Consider the following 16,992-nt stretch of genomic DNA (forward strand, 5'->3'; position numbering starts at 1 on the left):
TCTTCTTCTTGTATTATCTTTTCAGTCTTTTTCCTGGATTATGTACAACCTCTCTCTCTTTCTCTCTTTGCATTTCTCTCTCTTATGTGGAAGGAACCTCAAGGTTACTAATGTAATTTCCAATAAATGATAAGTAATAAATACTTTTATGTTGTATCACCATTTGAGTAACTAATTGCTCTCCCTCTCTCCATCTCACACACTATGGAGGTAGTGCTTACCTCCTAGTTTAAATATGCGAGCACGTCTTGATGAATATGAATTGACAATACATGTAGTGCGTCCACCTTGGAATCTTCATAGCCCAAAAGATGAAAAAATTGGCATATATAAAAGAAAGTGATATTTGCAATCTTGTGTGATAATAACTCTCTTTATTTTAAGAGGAAGTCTAAACTGAAGGGAGCCCTTGCAAAAAAGAGGTGAAAGGGTTCCCCATTAGCTGCATTAGTCCTTCAGTCTAAAATTCCTCTTATTTTAAACTTTTCTAATTATCTATCAATAACCTTTTGGGAATTAAAACAACCTTTAACAACTAATTAGAAAAGTGTGACCTATAGGACTTGTAGTGAACCGTATACTTAGTTGCTATTGGCATATAGGAAGCTATGTAACGGCAGACTTATTCCTCTCGCGACAACTATTTTACCCTTTTAATTGTCTTCTAGCATGGAAAAAATTAGAGCGGTAAAAAGTCAATTTAGAGTAGAAAATTCACTATTTAAGTGGCATTGAACATACATTATTTTAAAGAAGTTCTTAATTTAGAGCGGTAAAAGTTATCACGGTGAAAATGCAATCTAGAAGCTGGTAAATTTGTTATTAATTTTTCACGTCAGTATGTATTTCAGGTTTTTAAGAACTGCAAAAGGTATATGAAGGGCGTAAATTTTTTTCCCAAGTTTGTCTTCGTCTTTTTATTGGTCCTCTCTGGTTTTCTTATTCTTTATCTTCTCAAACACCATTTTGTTTAGGTTTTTCTACTATGTTTCAGATTTTTTTTTACTTTATCTGCAATGATCTTTTGTAAAGATTGATTCTTAATATTGTTTTGAGAAATGATATCAACACAACCATGCTTTGATACAAGCGCTCACCTATCTTGCCTTCTAGTATTTAAGAGCTGTCAAAAGGTTATTCCGATTCGCAAAAAACTCTTAAAGGCCAATTAAAAAAGAAAAGAAAAACTAGAACCGCACCTATAACAAAAAAGAAGTCGTGCTGATATCGTTTCCCTATTTTTTTCTTTTCAATGAACTATAAGATGCCTTAGCTATGAAAATGGTGATTGGAAGGAAAAAGAAACAGAATAGAATAGAGAGAAAGAGAAGCGGAATAAAAGGTGGAAGACAAATAATAACAGGAAGAAGAAACATAAATGAAAAAGGAGACATCAGACGAGGGGAGGGGACAACCCTCTATCTTATTGGAAACAATGGAGTAAAAAAAGGTTTCTTAGAAGTGGTTCAGGGTATTTGTGTATGTTTACTAGTCCCGCTGTCAATAATTTGAAAAGGGGAACCTAACAAGTATTTTCAGCAAGGTATATTAAACTGGAGAAATTATACGGTGTAAGGGCTTACAACAATAAGGCCTTTGTACGGTGGAAGTACCACCCTTGACATTTGATCCAAGAGCAGCTCCTCAAAAAGTAAGCTGCTGTTGGATCAAATATCAAGGGCGGTACCCCTACCGTATTGTTGTAAGCCCTTACACCATATAAAATCTCATTAAACTGAAGGGTGCCCTTGCAGAAATAGGGTGAAAGGGCGCCCCCATCAGCTGCAAGGGCATTTCTACAAGGGACGGTTGTGCATTTAATGCACGTTGACTTTCAGCCCTCATAAATGCACAACCGCTCTTCAGCCACGGTTGTGTATTTTTTATAGTAATTATAAACACGGGTGATTCTTCAAAAACGGAAGGGAAAGAATCCCCAATACCCTTTCGACATTATCAGAATGAAGATAGAGTCCTCCAATGTTGGTGCTTACATGATTCTCCTTATCATTATTTTAGTATCTTTTCTAGAAAAAATCTTGAAAAAAAGTACGGAATGAGGGCATTAACTACAGAAAATTATGGATCAAAGGTACCAATTAAAGTAATTATTAAACACAGGTGATTCTTCAAAAACAGGAGGGAAAGATACCCCAATACCCTTATGGTGCGTTTGGATTGCTGGAATAAGGAATCGGTATCGACTTCACATTCCAATCCTATTCCAATTCCCTCCGTAAACGGAATGAATATTTTGATTCTATTGTTTGGGTAAGGATTTGGATTCAACAAGGGAATCAATCGTGATTTCAAAAGGAGGAACTAAAATAATGAAACGGAGAATCACGTAAACACTAACATAGGAAGACAGTATCTTCAGTCTTGTAATTTCAAAAGGGTATTGGGGTCTCTTTCCCTCCCGTTTTTAAAGAATCGAACGTGTTTATTAATTACTTTAATGGGCACCTGTGATTCGTAATTTTTCAGGATTTTATCTCGAAATAAAATACTAAAATAATGAAAAGAAAAATAATGTAGGCAAGAACATAGGAGGACTCTTTCTTCGTTCTGATAATGTTGAAAGGTTATTAGGGTCTCTTTCTCTCCCGTTTTTGAAGAATCACTCGTGTTTAATATTTATTTTATGGGCACCTATGATTCGTAATTTCCTGTAATTACTGCCCTCATTCCATACTTTTTCGAGATTTTCTCTACAAAGGAAATACTAAAATAATGAAAATTAGAATCACGTAAGCACCAACATAGGAGGACTCTATCTTCGTTCTGATAAAGTCATAAGGGTATTGGGGTCACTTTCCCTCCTGTTTTTGAAGAAATACTCGTGTTTAATAATTATTTTAATTGGTACCCGTAATCCGTAATTTTTAGTAATTAATGCCCCAATTCCGCAATTTTTCAGGATTTTCTCTAGGAAAAATATTAAAATAATGAAAGGAGAATCATGTGAGCACCAACGTAGGAGGACACTATCTTCGTTCTGATAATGTCGTAAGGGTATTGTGGACTCTTCCCACCCGTCTTTAGGAATCACCCTTGTTTAATAATTACTTTCGCGGGCACATTTGATCCGTAATTAATGCCGTCATTCCGTACTTTTCTCGGGATTTTCTCCACAAAGAAAATACTAAAATAATGAAAAGAAGAATCATGTAAGCACCAACGTAGGAGGACTATTGATAATGGCGTAAGGTTATTAGGGTCTCTTTCCCACCCGTTTTTAAAGAATCACCCGTGTTTAATAATTACTTTTATGGGTACCGGTGATCCGTAATTTCTCGTAATTAATGCGCTAATTCCGTATTTTTCAGGATTTTTTCTACGAAGAAAGTTCTAAATTAATGAAAAAGCGAATCAGATAAGCACCATCATAGGAGGACTCTATCTTCGTTATGATAATGTCGTAAGGTTGTAGGGGTCTCTTTCCCACCCTTTTTTAAGAATCACCCGTGTTTAATAGTTACTTTTTGGGGCACCTGTGATCCGTAATTTCCAGTAATTAATGCCCTTATTCCGTACTTTTTTCTGGATTTTCTTTACAAAGAAAATACTAAAATAATGAAAAGGAGAATCATGCAAGCACTAACCTAGGAGGACACTATCTTCATTCTTGTAATGTCAAAAGGGTACTGGTGTCTCTTTGCCTCCAATTTTTGAAGAATCAAACGTGTTTAATAATTACTTTAATTGACCCCTGTGATTCGTAATTTTTCGTAATTAATGCCCTCATTCGGTGATTTTTCAGGATTTTCTCTAGAAATAAAATACTAAAATAATGAAAAGAAGAATAATGTAAGCACCAACATAGGAGGATTCCTTTTTCGTTCTGATAATGTTGAAAGGTTATTGGGGTCTCTTTCCCACCCTTTTTTAAGAATCACCCGTGTTTAATAATTATTTTTTGGGGCACCTGTGATTCATAATTTTCCGTAATTAATACCCTCATTCCGTGCTTTTTCGGTATTTTCTCTACAAAGAAAATACTAAAATAATGAAAAGGAGAATCACGTAAGCACTACTAACATAGGAGGTCACTATCTTCATTCCTATAATGTCAAAAGGGTATTGGGCTCTCTTTTCCACCCGTTTTTTAATAATCAAACGTGTTAAATAATTACTTTAATGGGCGCCTGTGATTTGTAATTTTTCTTACTTAATGCCCTAATTCCGAAATTTTATAGGATTTTCTCTAAAAATAAAATACTAAAATAATGAAAGGGAGAATAATGTAATCATCAACATAGGAGGACTCTTTCTTCGTTTTGATAATGTTGAAAGGTTACTGGGGTCTCTTTCCCATCCGTTTTTTAAGAATCACCCGTGTTTAGTAATTACTTTAATGGGCACCTGTGATCCGTAATTTCCTATAATTATTGCCCTCATTCCGTACTTTTTTTTGAAATTTCTCTATAAAGAACCTACTAAAATAATGAAAAAGAGAATATTGTAAGCACCAACATAAGATGACTCTTTCTTAGTTCTGATAATGATGAAAGGTTATTGGGGCCTCTTTCCCACCAATTTTTAAGAATCACCGGTGTTTAATAATTACTTTTTGGGGCACCTGTGATCTGTAATTTTCCGTAATTATACCCTCATTCCGTACTTTTTCTGTATTTTCTCTGCAAAGAAAATACTAAAATAATGAAAAGGAGAATCATGTAAGTACCAACCTAGGAGGACACTATCTTCATTCTTGTAATGTCATAAGGGTATTTGGGTCTTTTTGCCTCCCGTTTTTTAAGAATCAAACGTGTTTAATAATTACTTTAATGGGCACCTGTGATTCATAATTTTTCGTAATTAATGCCCTCATTCGGTGATTTTTCAGGATTTTCTTTAGAAATAAAATAATGAAAAGGAGAATATTGTAAGCACCAACATAGGAGGACTCTTTCTTCGTTCTGATAATGTTGAAAGGTTGTTGGGGTCTCTTTCCCACCCTTTTTTAAGAATCACTCGTATTTAATAATTATTTTTTGCGGCACCTATGATCTGTAATTTTCCGCAATTAACACCCTCATTCCGTACTTTTTTCAGTATTTTCTCTACAAAGAAAATACTAAAATAATGAAAAGGAGAATCACGTAAGCACCAACATAGGAGGACACTATCTTCATTCTTGTATTGTCAAAAGGGTATTCGGCTCTCTTTCCCACCCATTTTTGAAGAATCATACGTATTTAATAATTACTTTAATGGTCACCTGTGATTCATAATTTTTCGTACTTAATGCCCTCATTCCGTAATTTTTCAGGATTTTCTTTAGAAATAAAATACTAAAATAATGAAAAGGAGAATAATGTAAGCACCAACATAGGATGACTCTTTCTTCATTCTAATAATGTTAAAAGGTTATTGGGGTCTCTTTTCCACCCGTTTTTTAAGAATCCCCTTCACCCAATTTCTCCAAAGGAGCCCTTAGTTTAGAATACATTAGTAAAGAATTTGTTACAGTCCTAAGTGGTCGTCAGTGTGGGACTTCCTAGGTGTGGGACTGGGTTGGTATGAAACAGGTTTAAAGGTCCTTGCCTAACAGGACATCAGCTCTTGACCTTTTGGCGTATTGGCATGGTACCAAAATGGAATTCTTCATTAAAATAATGAATTTTGAGCATCCCCTCTTTTATTCGAGAAATTATATGGTGTAAGCCCTTATTGTCCAGTATTTCTCAAAAAGTTCCGTACGTACCATACTATAAGATGATCCAAATCGTCCCTGTTATGGGCCACAACGTAAAATAAGGTTGTGCCAAAAAAAAAATCATTTCTATAGGATGATTCCAACCCTACGATCTATAGAGTAACTGCATATTATGACAACCTCTGTAGATCGGAGGGCTAATATCATCCTTTCGAAATAATTTTTTGGGAACAACCTATTTTATGTTGTGTTCAATCACATGACGGTTTGGATCATCCTGTAATGCGGTCGGTACAGTACTTTTTGAAAAATACGGGACCATAAGGTCTTACACCTTTTTTTCATCAGCTGATTTGGATTCGAAAAATAAGAAGCCAGAGGGTCTTCCTGCATATACCTATGGGCTATCCCACAACCCTGATTTTTGGAAATGGAATTAAAGTCTTGGATTCGGAAGGCGTAGCTTGTTAAGATCCAAAAGTCAATGGATTTTATTTTTTGGGTTCTTTAATTCTGAGTAAGTGGTTTACTTTGCAAAATCAAAACGGCCCATGGATTTCTTCAGGGATGAATTCTTCCAAGCAATGTTCTGCCACTATTATCAAACCCTTTTCTTTATGTCATCAATTATTATTTAATACATTTTCAGCTCCTAAATCATACAAAAAGATAGAGAATGCCTTGAAAATATTAGACCTTGTAACACCCAAAACTAGTATTGAAGAATGTTCAAGCCATATTCGTCTCATGAAAGCCTTCACACATGAATTTTTTCAAACAAACCCAATACCCAAAACATTATTTAAGAGCAGAAGTTTGGATTCTGTAGAGTCCAAAAAAGATTTGTTTGATGGAATTCTTGATTGTGATGCTTATTGGGAGTGGATGACAAGCATCAAAGGTCAAAATGTATTGAACAAAGAGATTGCTCTTTCTGTGTTTGTTGGAATGCACAAGGAAGGAATGAGACAAAATGCGCGCAATCTTTCTAGTGTTTTGAGTTCATGTGGAGCTGAGAGGGCATTAAGCTCGGGGATGCAGATTCATTCCTTTGCTATCAGAACTGGATTTGACTCAAATGTTTCAGTTGGGAGCTCTTTGATCAGTTTATATTCTAAATGTGGGGAATTAGACAATGCATATCTAGTGTTTGATAAAATGCCTGTGAGGAACACGGTTTCTTGGACTGCGATTATTGTGGGTTTCGCACAACACTGCCAAGTTGAGATGTGTCTAGAACTATTTTATCAGATGAGATTGTCCGCACTGAAACCCAATGACTTCACTTTTGCGAGTGTTCTTAGTGTGTGTATGGGTAGTGGCTCTCTGGGACCGGGGAGGAGCGCTCACTCTCAGACGATTCGAATGGGTTTCAATTCATATATCCACGTTGCCAATGCTTTGATCTCAATGTATGCTAAGTGTGGCAGTATCCAAGAAGCGAATTTTGTTTTTGAAAGGATGCCAGACAAGGATCTAATCTCATGGAACTCCATGATTGCTGGATATGCGCAGCACGGGCTCGCCGAGCAGGCTATAAACCTGCTTAAATCTATGGAGAAACATAAGATTAAACCTGATGCTATCACCTTTCTTGGCATTCTCTCCTCGTGTCGTCATGCGGGTCTTCTAGAACAAGGCCGTCTCTGCTTTAATTCGATGTTTGAACAGGGTGTAAAACCAGAATTAGACCATTATTCATGTATGGTAGATCTTCTCAGCCGTACTGGGAGGCTAGAAGAGGCACTAGAGTTCATTGAACAGATGCCAATCTGTCCAAATGCCGTTATATGGGGTTCATTACTTTCTTCTTGCAGGGTTTATGAGAATGTATGGATAGGAATTAAGGCCGCAAAAAACCGACTTTTATTGGAACCGGGTTGTGCTGCAACGCATGTGCAACTAGCAAATTTATATGCCAATGCAGGGTGCTGGGATCATGCGGCAAATGTACGGAAACTGATGAAAGAGAAAGGGTTAAAGACGATTATTGGATATAGCTGGATTGAGATTGGTAATGAGGTTTACAGATTTAGGGCAGAAGATGGATCCAACACCAAAGTACATGAGATATTTACTGTAGTTGATAGTTTAGCTAGTCATATGAGAAATTTAAGCTATGTCCCTAAGATAAGCTTAGGCCTTCATGAAGAAGAGTTCATCTATGATTAGCTTACTCTACTAATACAGATGGTTTCCAAGATGAATTTTTTGTAATCTTTGCCAAAACCCACATTCTTTCCCTTACAAACCAAGTAGATTGCAGTCTAATATTTCGCCTATCTGGGAGTCTCTTGAGTGGCACTCATTTCCTCCTGCAGGGGCTTTCACTTTCAAACAGGGGAGCCTGTATAAAGAGGGAGCAATGGGTTTAATTTTGTTGTCTTGAGACCATAGATCTTTCTTTCCTTCAAATGGAGTTTTGAGAGGAACTTAAGAGAAAATGGTAGGCCCTTGTTGATGAATTCATATTTCTTCTATAAGATCTATGAAATTGTATTATGTAGAATTTTTTTTTTTGTAATGTATTAAGTTACAGGAGAATGGAAGACAAGCAAAAGATGAAAAGTTCGTCACCTATCTAAAAATCGTTAGGTTAGCGAGTGTTAGGTCTAAAATTGGTAACAGGTTATGGTAGGGCTGGATGGGCTGAGCTAACAAGTCACGGCTGAAGGGCTGGTGGAGTCCTGCGCTGCACAAGGGCACAGACAAGAAAGAAAAGGGTCAGAGGACCAACCCGGAGTGGTACTCCGGACGGGCGCTTCGACACTCAAGTCAGTATGAGCAGGAGTGCAGAACAATGTCAGAGCAAAAGCTTAGAGTTTTGATTTTCAGATCCCTCACCTTAGCACAAGTGAAGGCTATTTATAGTGATTCTGAGCCACCTGTCTAGGACAGGTGGTGGCCTCTGTATGGGCCAGGTCTCATACCTAAGGAGGGCAGGTGGAAATCCCTGATTGGTACAGGTGTCACACCTAGTAGGGACATGTGTTGGCCTTCCAACGGTCCTTGTGAGGGCCATGTGCCAGCAGCCAATTGGATGCTAAGTTCGGACCCATCAGTGCTGAGTCCGGACCCCATCAGCGAGCATCTATCTAAATGTTTGAATTTGATGAGATCTCCTTCACTCATATCCCTTCAACAGATTCTTCGCGCTGCTCTTTCATCCACTAACAAGCAGAGAGGCAGATATTGATTCCAATCTTTCTTCTGGGGAGAGAGGAAATGGAGACAGAAACCACTAGGTGTGCGTTTGGATCGCTGGAATCTGGAATCAGTATCGGTATATGATACCGACCTAGGTTTCTCATCTCCAACTCTGCGAATCGAAACCAAGTTACAAGGTCTGCACATCCCCTCCCCCCTCCCCCTCTCTCACTGTTTTTGTGGAAGCCCAGAGATGGGTCTCTGGCTATCTCTCTCCCAATTTCTGTTGAAACCCAGAGATGGGTCTCTCTCTCTCTCTCTCTCTCTCTCTCTCTCTCTCTCTCTCTCTCTCTCTCTCCGTTTTTTAGAAAACCCCTGAGATGGGTCTCTCTCTCTCTCTCTCTCCCCCTCTCTGTTTTTTTACAAAACCCAGATCTCTCTCTCTCCGAGAAAACCCCTGATATGGGTCTCTCTCTCTCTCTCTCTCTCTCTCTCTCTCTCTCTGTTTTTTTACAAAACCCAGATCTCTATCTCTTCCGTTGGAAAGTTTAGAGTTTTAAAAATACAACACCAAGTGCATATTAAACTTGGTTTAAATGCGATTGTTGGTAAAAACAAAAAACCCATTTTGTTATGAAACTCATCTCTGTTGTCTGATTACATGTTTTCCTTCCATTTGTTTTGGATCTATATACATTTTAATCGTTGTATCCTTATCTTGTGTATTTGAAGAACTGTGTGGTAATTGTAATGTCTGCAATGACCTTTGAGGCCATGCGTTGTAATGGAACCAGCTATTAAATGCCACCAATGGTCAGAAGTGTTTGCATGATACTGCTCAGTATATTAGATATTTGGAGGGTTTTTATACTACTAAGAATTTCATTTGAAGCGGCATGGTGTTGTTTCAGTTGGCTACCCATTTCTATACTACTGAGAGAGATGATTTCTATCACATTCCTTCTCTGTTGGCTACCCATTTTTTATTGAGAGAGATAATTTTTTTATCGCACACAGATGAGAATATTGTGCCATCATAATGAGATATACATAATTTTTAGGAGAACTTTGCAATTACATAATCTAACTCAATGAGGTAAAATAAGTTGTTTTTGAAGATAGTCATTTGCAATTATAAAAATTGCTCTTTAGTTTTATAATTTATATTTGGTTGAATTGAAAGAAGTTGTCTTTGAAGATTGTTCTTGGATCATTTTGTTGATTGAAATAATTATTGAAAATTTGATTCCATTCCGACTTTGGTCTGGACGTTACCAAACGCTAGAATGGGAATTACGGTTGATTCCCTAAATAAATTCCAACGATTACACAAACACTAGAATTGGAATCATTATCCGTTTACTGGGGGAATTGGAATTGCATTGGAATGTGATACCGATACCTGATTCCGGCGCACCCTAGGAAGTGGGAGTATAAACTCTCATTTTGTCATTTTCTACACACAACCACCATTAATATCCTTTTGGGGGATGATAACAGATAATGAACTAAATGATGATCAATTTCTTGATATAAGCACCATGTATATCCTCTTGGGTGATGATTATAGATAATGAACTAAATGATGAGCATAGAAGACGTTCGGCAAATGAAATGGCAGATGTGTTGGCCAAACAAGGTGTACTGTTGGAATCGATGAGTATCAATATGCCAGACTTTGTACTGGGGGAGGGGGATGGCTAGTTATTTCTTTTCATTGTTGCCTTTTACTCTGATGCTATGTTCTCGGGCAGTTGAATGATTCGCTCCCGGTGTGGGGACATCTTGTCACCAGCATGTTTTCTTTTGTAATTAATACAGTCAATTTTCAAAAAAGAAGAAGAAGAAGAAGACCTTTTCTGTTTGGATTGCATCTGCTTTTGTTTGAGATTACAGGAGGTATCAACTGCAAAAAAACACTAGTATGATAGATGCTTATGAAGAGCTATATCTAATCATGTGTTCGTTTGCTACAATAGCTATTTTTCCGCTGCAAACTATCGTTGTGATTTATTCATTATTCATGTAAAGACTTTACCACTCTGATAAATGCTTGGGTTTACTTTGGAAAATGGTTAGGTTGTATGTGATACTGAATGCCTTGCAAGCTTGGAAAGTTTGAATTGCAGGTGTGGGGCACTATTACCAGTTGTTACTTCTATGAGACATGCTCATGGCATCATCGGGGACCGTTTCACTTGTTGGGGAGTGTCAAGGACTCAATTATGGAAAGGAAAGTTAACATTCCACACAAGTATCCTACAAGGAATTTCTATTATTTTGGAGTCTATAGCGGCCTTATATTATGAATTGCATATAATGTTTGGGTAATTTTTAGTTGACTGTGATCCTTCTCATGGGAGAAAGATACCTTCCTAAAACACTAGTAACCAAATGATATTAAGTACAACTTCTATCTAGCCGAAAGGAATGGAGACGAATTGAATGGCGGGACTTCTCAAGCTTTTTGTTTCTATTTAGGCAATGTCTAGTGTCTCCGAGTTGTGAGAGAGGGGTAGGGCGGGTGAGAGAAGGAGAGAGTTTTGACAGGCCGATTGAGATGAGGGTGAGAAGTGGCTAAAAATCAGGAAAAAGTCATATTATTTTGTGTAGACTTTTTCGAAATCAGGAAAAATTCGATCTTATTTTGTGTCTCACCACTTAGAGACACTAGTTTCCTTCACCCGCCTTACCCCTCTCTCACCACTTGGAGACACTAGTTTATCATGAAAAAAAAAAAAAAAAACTCATGGTAGCCAAACATGCCCTTAGGGTTTTGTTTATTTCCTTGTTTTGTTGTTGAGGTAAGGCGGTTAGTCCTTATGGGGGCCGCATTCTTTTCAGGGTTAAAAAAAAGAATGGGGACAAATTCCTCAAAAATTGCATGTTCATGTTGGGACCTCGGTAGAACTCACCATTAAAAGCTAGCCGTTGAGGGGAGGGTGCCCAAGCCCTTATAAGCCCATCCACACATCTCCTTACTTTTCCGATGTGGGATCTTTGCTTTTGAGTGGAACCCCCAACAATCTCCCCCTCCACGTGGAAGCAACATGGACAATCTCGCCCCTCCACACGGGGAACTATGAGATCTTCCCGGAGGAATTTTCTCTGTCCCCAGAGGCACACAAGGGTTACCGAGATCTTTGCTAGGGATTTTTCCGTCATCGGAGGCACACTGAGGTTACCATGCCCCCGCTCTGATACCACTTGCTAGGACGCGGGTAGAACTCACCCTTAAAAGGTTCGCCATTAAGGGGAGGGGGCCCAAGCCCATCCACATCTCTTTACTTTTTTGATGTGGGGTCTTTGCTTTTGCATGGAACCCCAACAGTTCACATTTTAATGCCCTGATTGTTTTGGTTTTTGAGAATCATTTGTGAGTCCAGAAGGACCAGAACTGATCATTGGACTCAAAATTAACATAAATGATAAATTTGAGTCCAGATGTCCAATAGTCAGTCATGGACTCAGTCGGTCCTCAAAAACCAAAATAAAAGGGCCTAATAAAAGCTAGCATTATCTATATTTGTGAGGCATTTCGTGTGTCAGTCGTTTGCCATAAAGGCTTAATGAAGAAATATGTATTTTCCATAATCTTATTAATGCCCTCATAGCTAATTAATTGCCTTTTCTTCTGCTTCTCTGAAATGGGTTTTAAGGAAAGTCTGCAATTGCCACTCCCCAAAAGAGCTGGCAGCCAAAACACAGCAAATCCCAAGAGCTCTCTACCTTTAATCTGAATAGCTTAGACTTATGCTGTGGATTCTTTTCGCCTATCAAGAAATACACTTGTATATTATAAAACTCATGAGTCAGAGAGAGTGAGTTGTGCTTGGGATTGACTGGTCCAAACCAATAAAAGCTGATTCTACAAGTCGGAAGTCGCAAGACTCGCAAGTACTGATGTAGCACTTGGCAGCTTTAAGAAACAAGAGGTAGAAATATAAGAAAACAAAAGGAAAACAACCCAGATTCTACAGATTCCAATTTGGAAAAAAACAGTGCATGTTGAGTACGAATCAGACAATAGAGTTGTTTTGCAGTCACTACACACCAGAATACGACTAAGTAGAAGAAGTAGAAGAAGATAGTTAAGTAAAGGATATATAGCTAAATACATGAGGAGGCATGCAAGTGGATTTAGTTGGTGGACGTAGAGCATGAGAAGGGGTTGAAAGTGTTGATCTCTCCTTTGAGGCTAGTGCTTTTGATAGGGAAGAGTTCTAGGGTTTTGACAGGCCTGTAATTTGGAGTTGAACCCATATCCATTTCTGCCCTTTCTAGGGTTTTAACAGGCCTGTAACATGGAGCTGAACCCATACCCATCATCACCATTGAATCATCTCTATACATCATCATCGTAGGATTATTCTCCATTTCTAACCTTTGTGGGTTCTCTAACTTGCACTCAAAATTCATCACTTGGCCTGCCTCTTCCATTCCCTGCTAAACCATTGAATCACAAACAAAAAAATGGACAGAAAACCATCAGTCATATATGTATAATATATTTATATATGGGAAAATGATATCCAAACTCTCTTTGTTTGACAAAGGCACCCGTTTTCATTGTAAATCTTCAAATAAGTTGTTAGAGGTTGTTATGACTTCTGAGCTAGTGTGAAGAGTGCCATTATAAAAACAAGTCTGGATATCATGGGTGTCCCTTTCTCTTCTTTCCTCTATTGTGTTTCTTATAAAATAGTGATTTACCCTTTTCTCAAGAAAAGAAAAACAAAAGAAACTCAATGTATGGAAGTAGTTACAACTTACAAGTGTCATTACTGTAAAAAAAACAAGCAACAAATGTAAAAATAATATTCTTAGTATATACTTTTGGTAGGAATAACTTATAAAGTGAATGAAAGCCACCATGAAACTTTACACTATTTACCATGTGGTGTATGCAAATAATGATCTATGGTTTGATTTAGTCACAAATGTAAAATTAATATTTTTAGTACATTGTTTTTCGTAGAAATTAGTCACAAAGTGAATGACATCCACCCTGAAACTGTAAGCCATTTACCATATGGTGTTGAAATATTGATCTGCAGTTTGATTTAGAGAATCTCTTTGGGTACCAATAAAGTCTCTCCTTATTGTTAATAAGATTCTTTTAAGTTAATTTTATTTGCTAATGGGACATTAATGGTGGTCCCATTAACTATGATAGATATAAGACTACTATAATCATTAATGATATTTCCACTACCTTTCCTAGCATATCCCACTAGATTTTGTTTTTCTTCTCCTATAATGAAAATGGTAAACTAATGCGATGAAATTACAGTCATTTTTAGAAAAAAATGTGAAACAAAAGGGGTGGAAATGCTGGAAGATAGGGTGAAAATATTATTTCCCATAGGATGATATGAAAATTACATGCAAATTACATAGAATACTATGATTCACCCATTGAAATCAGCTTGATTGGTTTCATAATAAGAAAAAAGAATGCGACATTTCAACACATCCAAAATATAATATATATATATATATATATTTCTGTAGTGACCAAATACTTTTTTATGTGTAATGTTTATCATGGTGAACATGCACAATAAATTGACTTTATTTTATTATTTCTTGCAATGTAGTGTATGTAATAAACAAACTAGAAACTTTTCTTGTAAATTAACCTTAATTTATAGGAAAGCAAATAATTTGTTACAGTTACTTTCCTGGGAAATTTCTCCTTGTAAATTATCCAATTGCACTAAGCATAGAAAATACTAGTGTGGTAATTTTAAAACATAAAGCATAGAAAAAATAAATGTGGTATTTTTTATTCTAGTTAGAAAAATCACGAAAAATAGAACCATGTTCAGCATAACATTATCTAAAAAATTAATTTTGTCATTTTTATTCTAGTTAGAAAAATCACTAAAAATAGAACCATGCTCAACAACATAACTTTATATCTCTTTTGGCAAAGGCATGAAAACCCAAAAAGAAAGAAAAAAAAAACATAACAAGCCAAAAAGAATCAAATAAGGCTAAAACCAAGAAAAGTAGAACTGGCCCACTATTTTCCAAGCAGGGTGGGAACCCTTAAAAAACAAGGCATCATGAACAAAACAGGCAACAAAAAGAGCGAAGAAAAGAGAGAAATAAAGGAAAAAAGAGAACCCAATTGATTTCCATTTATGGGAACAACAGCAACAAACAAAAATATAATAATAATTTTAAAAGAAAAGAAACCTGGAGAAGAAAATGAGGTGGGTTGTGATGGGAAAGATGAATTGTAGAAGTCTCTATCATTTGTTGCTGCTGTTGTTGCTGCTGTCTGCTGAGCCTCCTCCTAAGCTTTTGCCTTTCTCTGGCCTTGTGATTTTGAAACCAGTAGAAAACATTTTTCCCTTCAATTTTTCCATAGAATGAGAGATGGGAAGTTATCTGTTGTATTTGAGAGGCTTTGGGGGTTCTTATTCCTCCCCTATACATCTCTTCCAAGATCATCAGTTGCTCTGGAGTTGGGCACCATCTTGTTGAAGCAGTTAGAGGCATATTGTTTGTTATTAGAGAATTTTCTCCTTCTCTCTCTCTCTCTCTCTCTCTCTCTCTCTCTCTCTCTCTCTCTCTCTCTCTCTCTCTCTCTCTCTCTCTCTGGGTCTGTTGAAAGAGGAATAGATGAGGATGACAAAGATAGAACAGATGGAGAAAAGAAGAGACAAAATGGATGGAGAGGAATAGCTGCAAAAAGAGAGGGTTAAAGGGTGTGTGTTAAAAGTACTGATACTTGTCATGCTGATGTTTTCCATTCAGAGGGGCATTCAATGGGGTTTCAGTGGATGCTTCTTTTGTCTTTGCTTATGGTGAGAGAAAAAAAGAGAAATCTGTTGTCCGTAGGTGTATTGATGGCTTGGAAGGGCTGCCTTTCTGCACATCACACGCCTTTTGTCTATAGTTTCTGTTGAGAAGTTAATTATAAGGTGATGATTACCTAATTATTTAAGCAAATAAACCCACCTCTCTCTCTCTCTCTCTAGGTGTAGGCAAAACACATTCTATTTAAGCAAGGAACTAGAGGTGTTACCCATCCAAAAAAAAAAGAAGGAACAAGAGGTGTTACACCTTGGAAGCACAGATGAATACATAGGATGAAATGTTGTCTTAAAAAACAAACTCAGTTGCATTATGAAAACATATACAAATATACTAGCCATGACAATGAAATATACTACACAACCCTCTTAAGCCAAGCCCCACCATTGTAGCTGGTCCAAATAAAACTGGATGATCTTGGTGTTGGAGTTTTATAATCTTTAAAAGCTTTAAAGAGGTTTGTATTATAGTATGAGTGAAATTTCAAATGAGTCAAATATCAAATGCCATTCAAAAAATGAGTCAAATTTTAAATGCTAACGTTTTGAATTTAATACGTTTAATGGCTTTCATACATATCATGTATTTAATAATTTTAATACACTTTAATGTTTTATGCATACGTTTGTGTTTTAAGTGGTAAACGTTGGAGTGAAAGGAAGCGTATGTACAAGATATCTTCTCTCCAAAAATAAGATTTACAAAAAAAAAAAAAAAGGAAAGAAAAAAGAAACAGACCTCTCTCACTCCTCTCTTCATCTTTTCTTCTATAGTTGTATTTTACAAGTTTCAAGTTTTTCAAACCTTTGCAAGCTTACTTGTCAAGTGGGAAAATAGTTGGCATTGATCGTATTCATCATGTTCGAGCTGGTGCGTGCACACAGTCAAATATGCGTATAGTGGTGTTGTATCATGAAGATAGGTTGCAAGAAACTGAATTGCATACCGACGGTGGTGGGGTGATAATCTATCTTAAGGGTAGTGTTGGGGTTCTACGCAAAAGCAATAGTCCCACAACGGACATGTGAAATGGATGTGGATGGGTTATAAGGGAATGCACACCCTCCCTCTAACAGCTAGCTTTTAGGAGTGAGTTCTACCCGGTTAAATTCCCTACATATGGTATCAGAGCTCAGGGCGTGGTAACCCTGGTTTGCCTCCGAGGGCGGGAATGTCCCTCGGGGAAGATCTCAGAAACCCCGATGTAGTTATCTCGTGGTTCCCACGTTGCCGCCGCGTGGAGGGACGAGATGGTCCACATTGCCTCCGCATGGAGGGGGGGATTGTTGGGGTTCCACACAAAAGCAATAGTCCCACATCAGACATGTGAAATGGATGTGGATGGGTTATAAGGG

At 37.3% G+C, this 16,992-nt stretch overlaps 2 protein-coding genes across 3 annotated transcripts; one reads left to right on the forward strand and one right to left on the reverse strand.

Moving 5' to 3' along the window:
• Positions 1–5,812: 5,812 nt before the first annotated feature.
• Positions 5,813–10,453, forward strand: LOC143851664 (Tetratricopeptide repeat (TPR)-like superfamily protein). Its single transcript, XM_077361145.1, has one exon. The coding sequence runs from the start codon at positions 6,230–6,232 to the stop codon at positions 7,832–7,834; it is 1,605 nt and encodes a 534-aa protein (XP_077217260.1). The 5' UTR covers positions 5,813–6,229; the 3' UTR covers positions 7,835–10,453.
• A 2,343-nt stretch (positions 10,454–12,796) lies between these two features.
• On the reverse strand, positions 12,797–15,386 carry PRS (Homeodomain-like superfamily protein). Of its 2 annotated transcripts, none has more exons than XM_077361391.1 (2): positions 15,014–15,386; positions 12,797–13,252 (listed from the first exon to the last, which is right to left on the reverse strand). In XM_077361391.1, the coding sequence occupies exons 1-2, from the start codon at positions 15,317–15,319 to the stop codon at positions 12,950–12,952; spliced, it is 609 nt and encodes a 202-aa protein (XP_077217506.1). In that variant the 5' UTR covers positions 15,320–15,386; the 3' UTR covers positions 12,797–12,949. The 2 variants fall into 2 exon arrangements, with proteins under 2 accessions (XP_077217506.1, XP_077217505.1); XM_077361390.1 differs by having other exon boundaries at positions 12,797–13,255.
• Between the last annotated feature and the right edge of the window lie 1,606 nt (positions 15,387–16,992).

The sequence above is a fragment of the Tasmannia lanceolata genome, unplaced genomic scaffold (assembly GCF_043159265.1).
Source record: "Tasmannia lanceolata isolate RefF3 unplaced genomic scaffold, GAP_Taslan_0.1 ptg000018l, whole genome shotgun sequence".
NCBI classification, from domain to species: Eukaryota; Viridiplantae; Streptophyta; class Magnoliopsida; order Canellales; family Winteraceae; genus Tasmannia; species Tasmannia lanceolata.

Bases quoted from the DNA above. Each gene is read 5' to 3' on its own strand.
- PRS (XM_077361390.1), bottom strand. From the start codon at position 15,319: ATGCCTCTAACTGCTTCAACAAGATGGTGCCCAACTCCAGAGCAACTG. The intron at 13,256-15,013 runs GTTTCTTTTCTT...TCAATGGTTTAG, and splicing joins CACCTCATTTTCTTCTCCAG to CAGGGAATGGAAGAGGCAGG.
- LOC143851664 (XM_077361145.1), top strand. From the start codon at position 6,230: ATGAATTCTTCCAAGCAATGTTCTGCCACTATTATCAAACCCTTTTCT.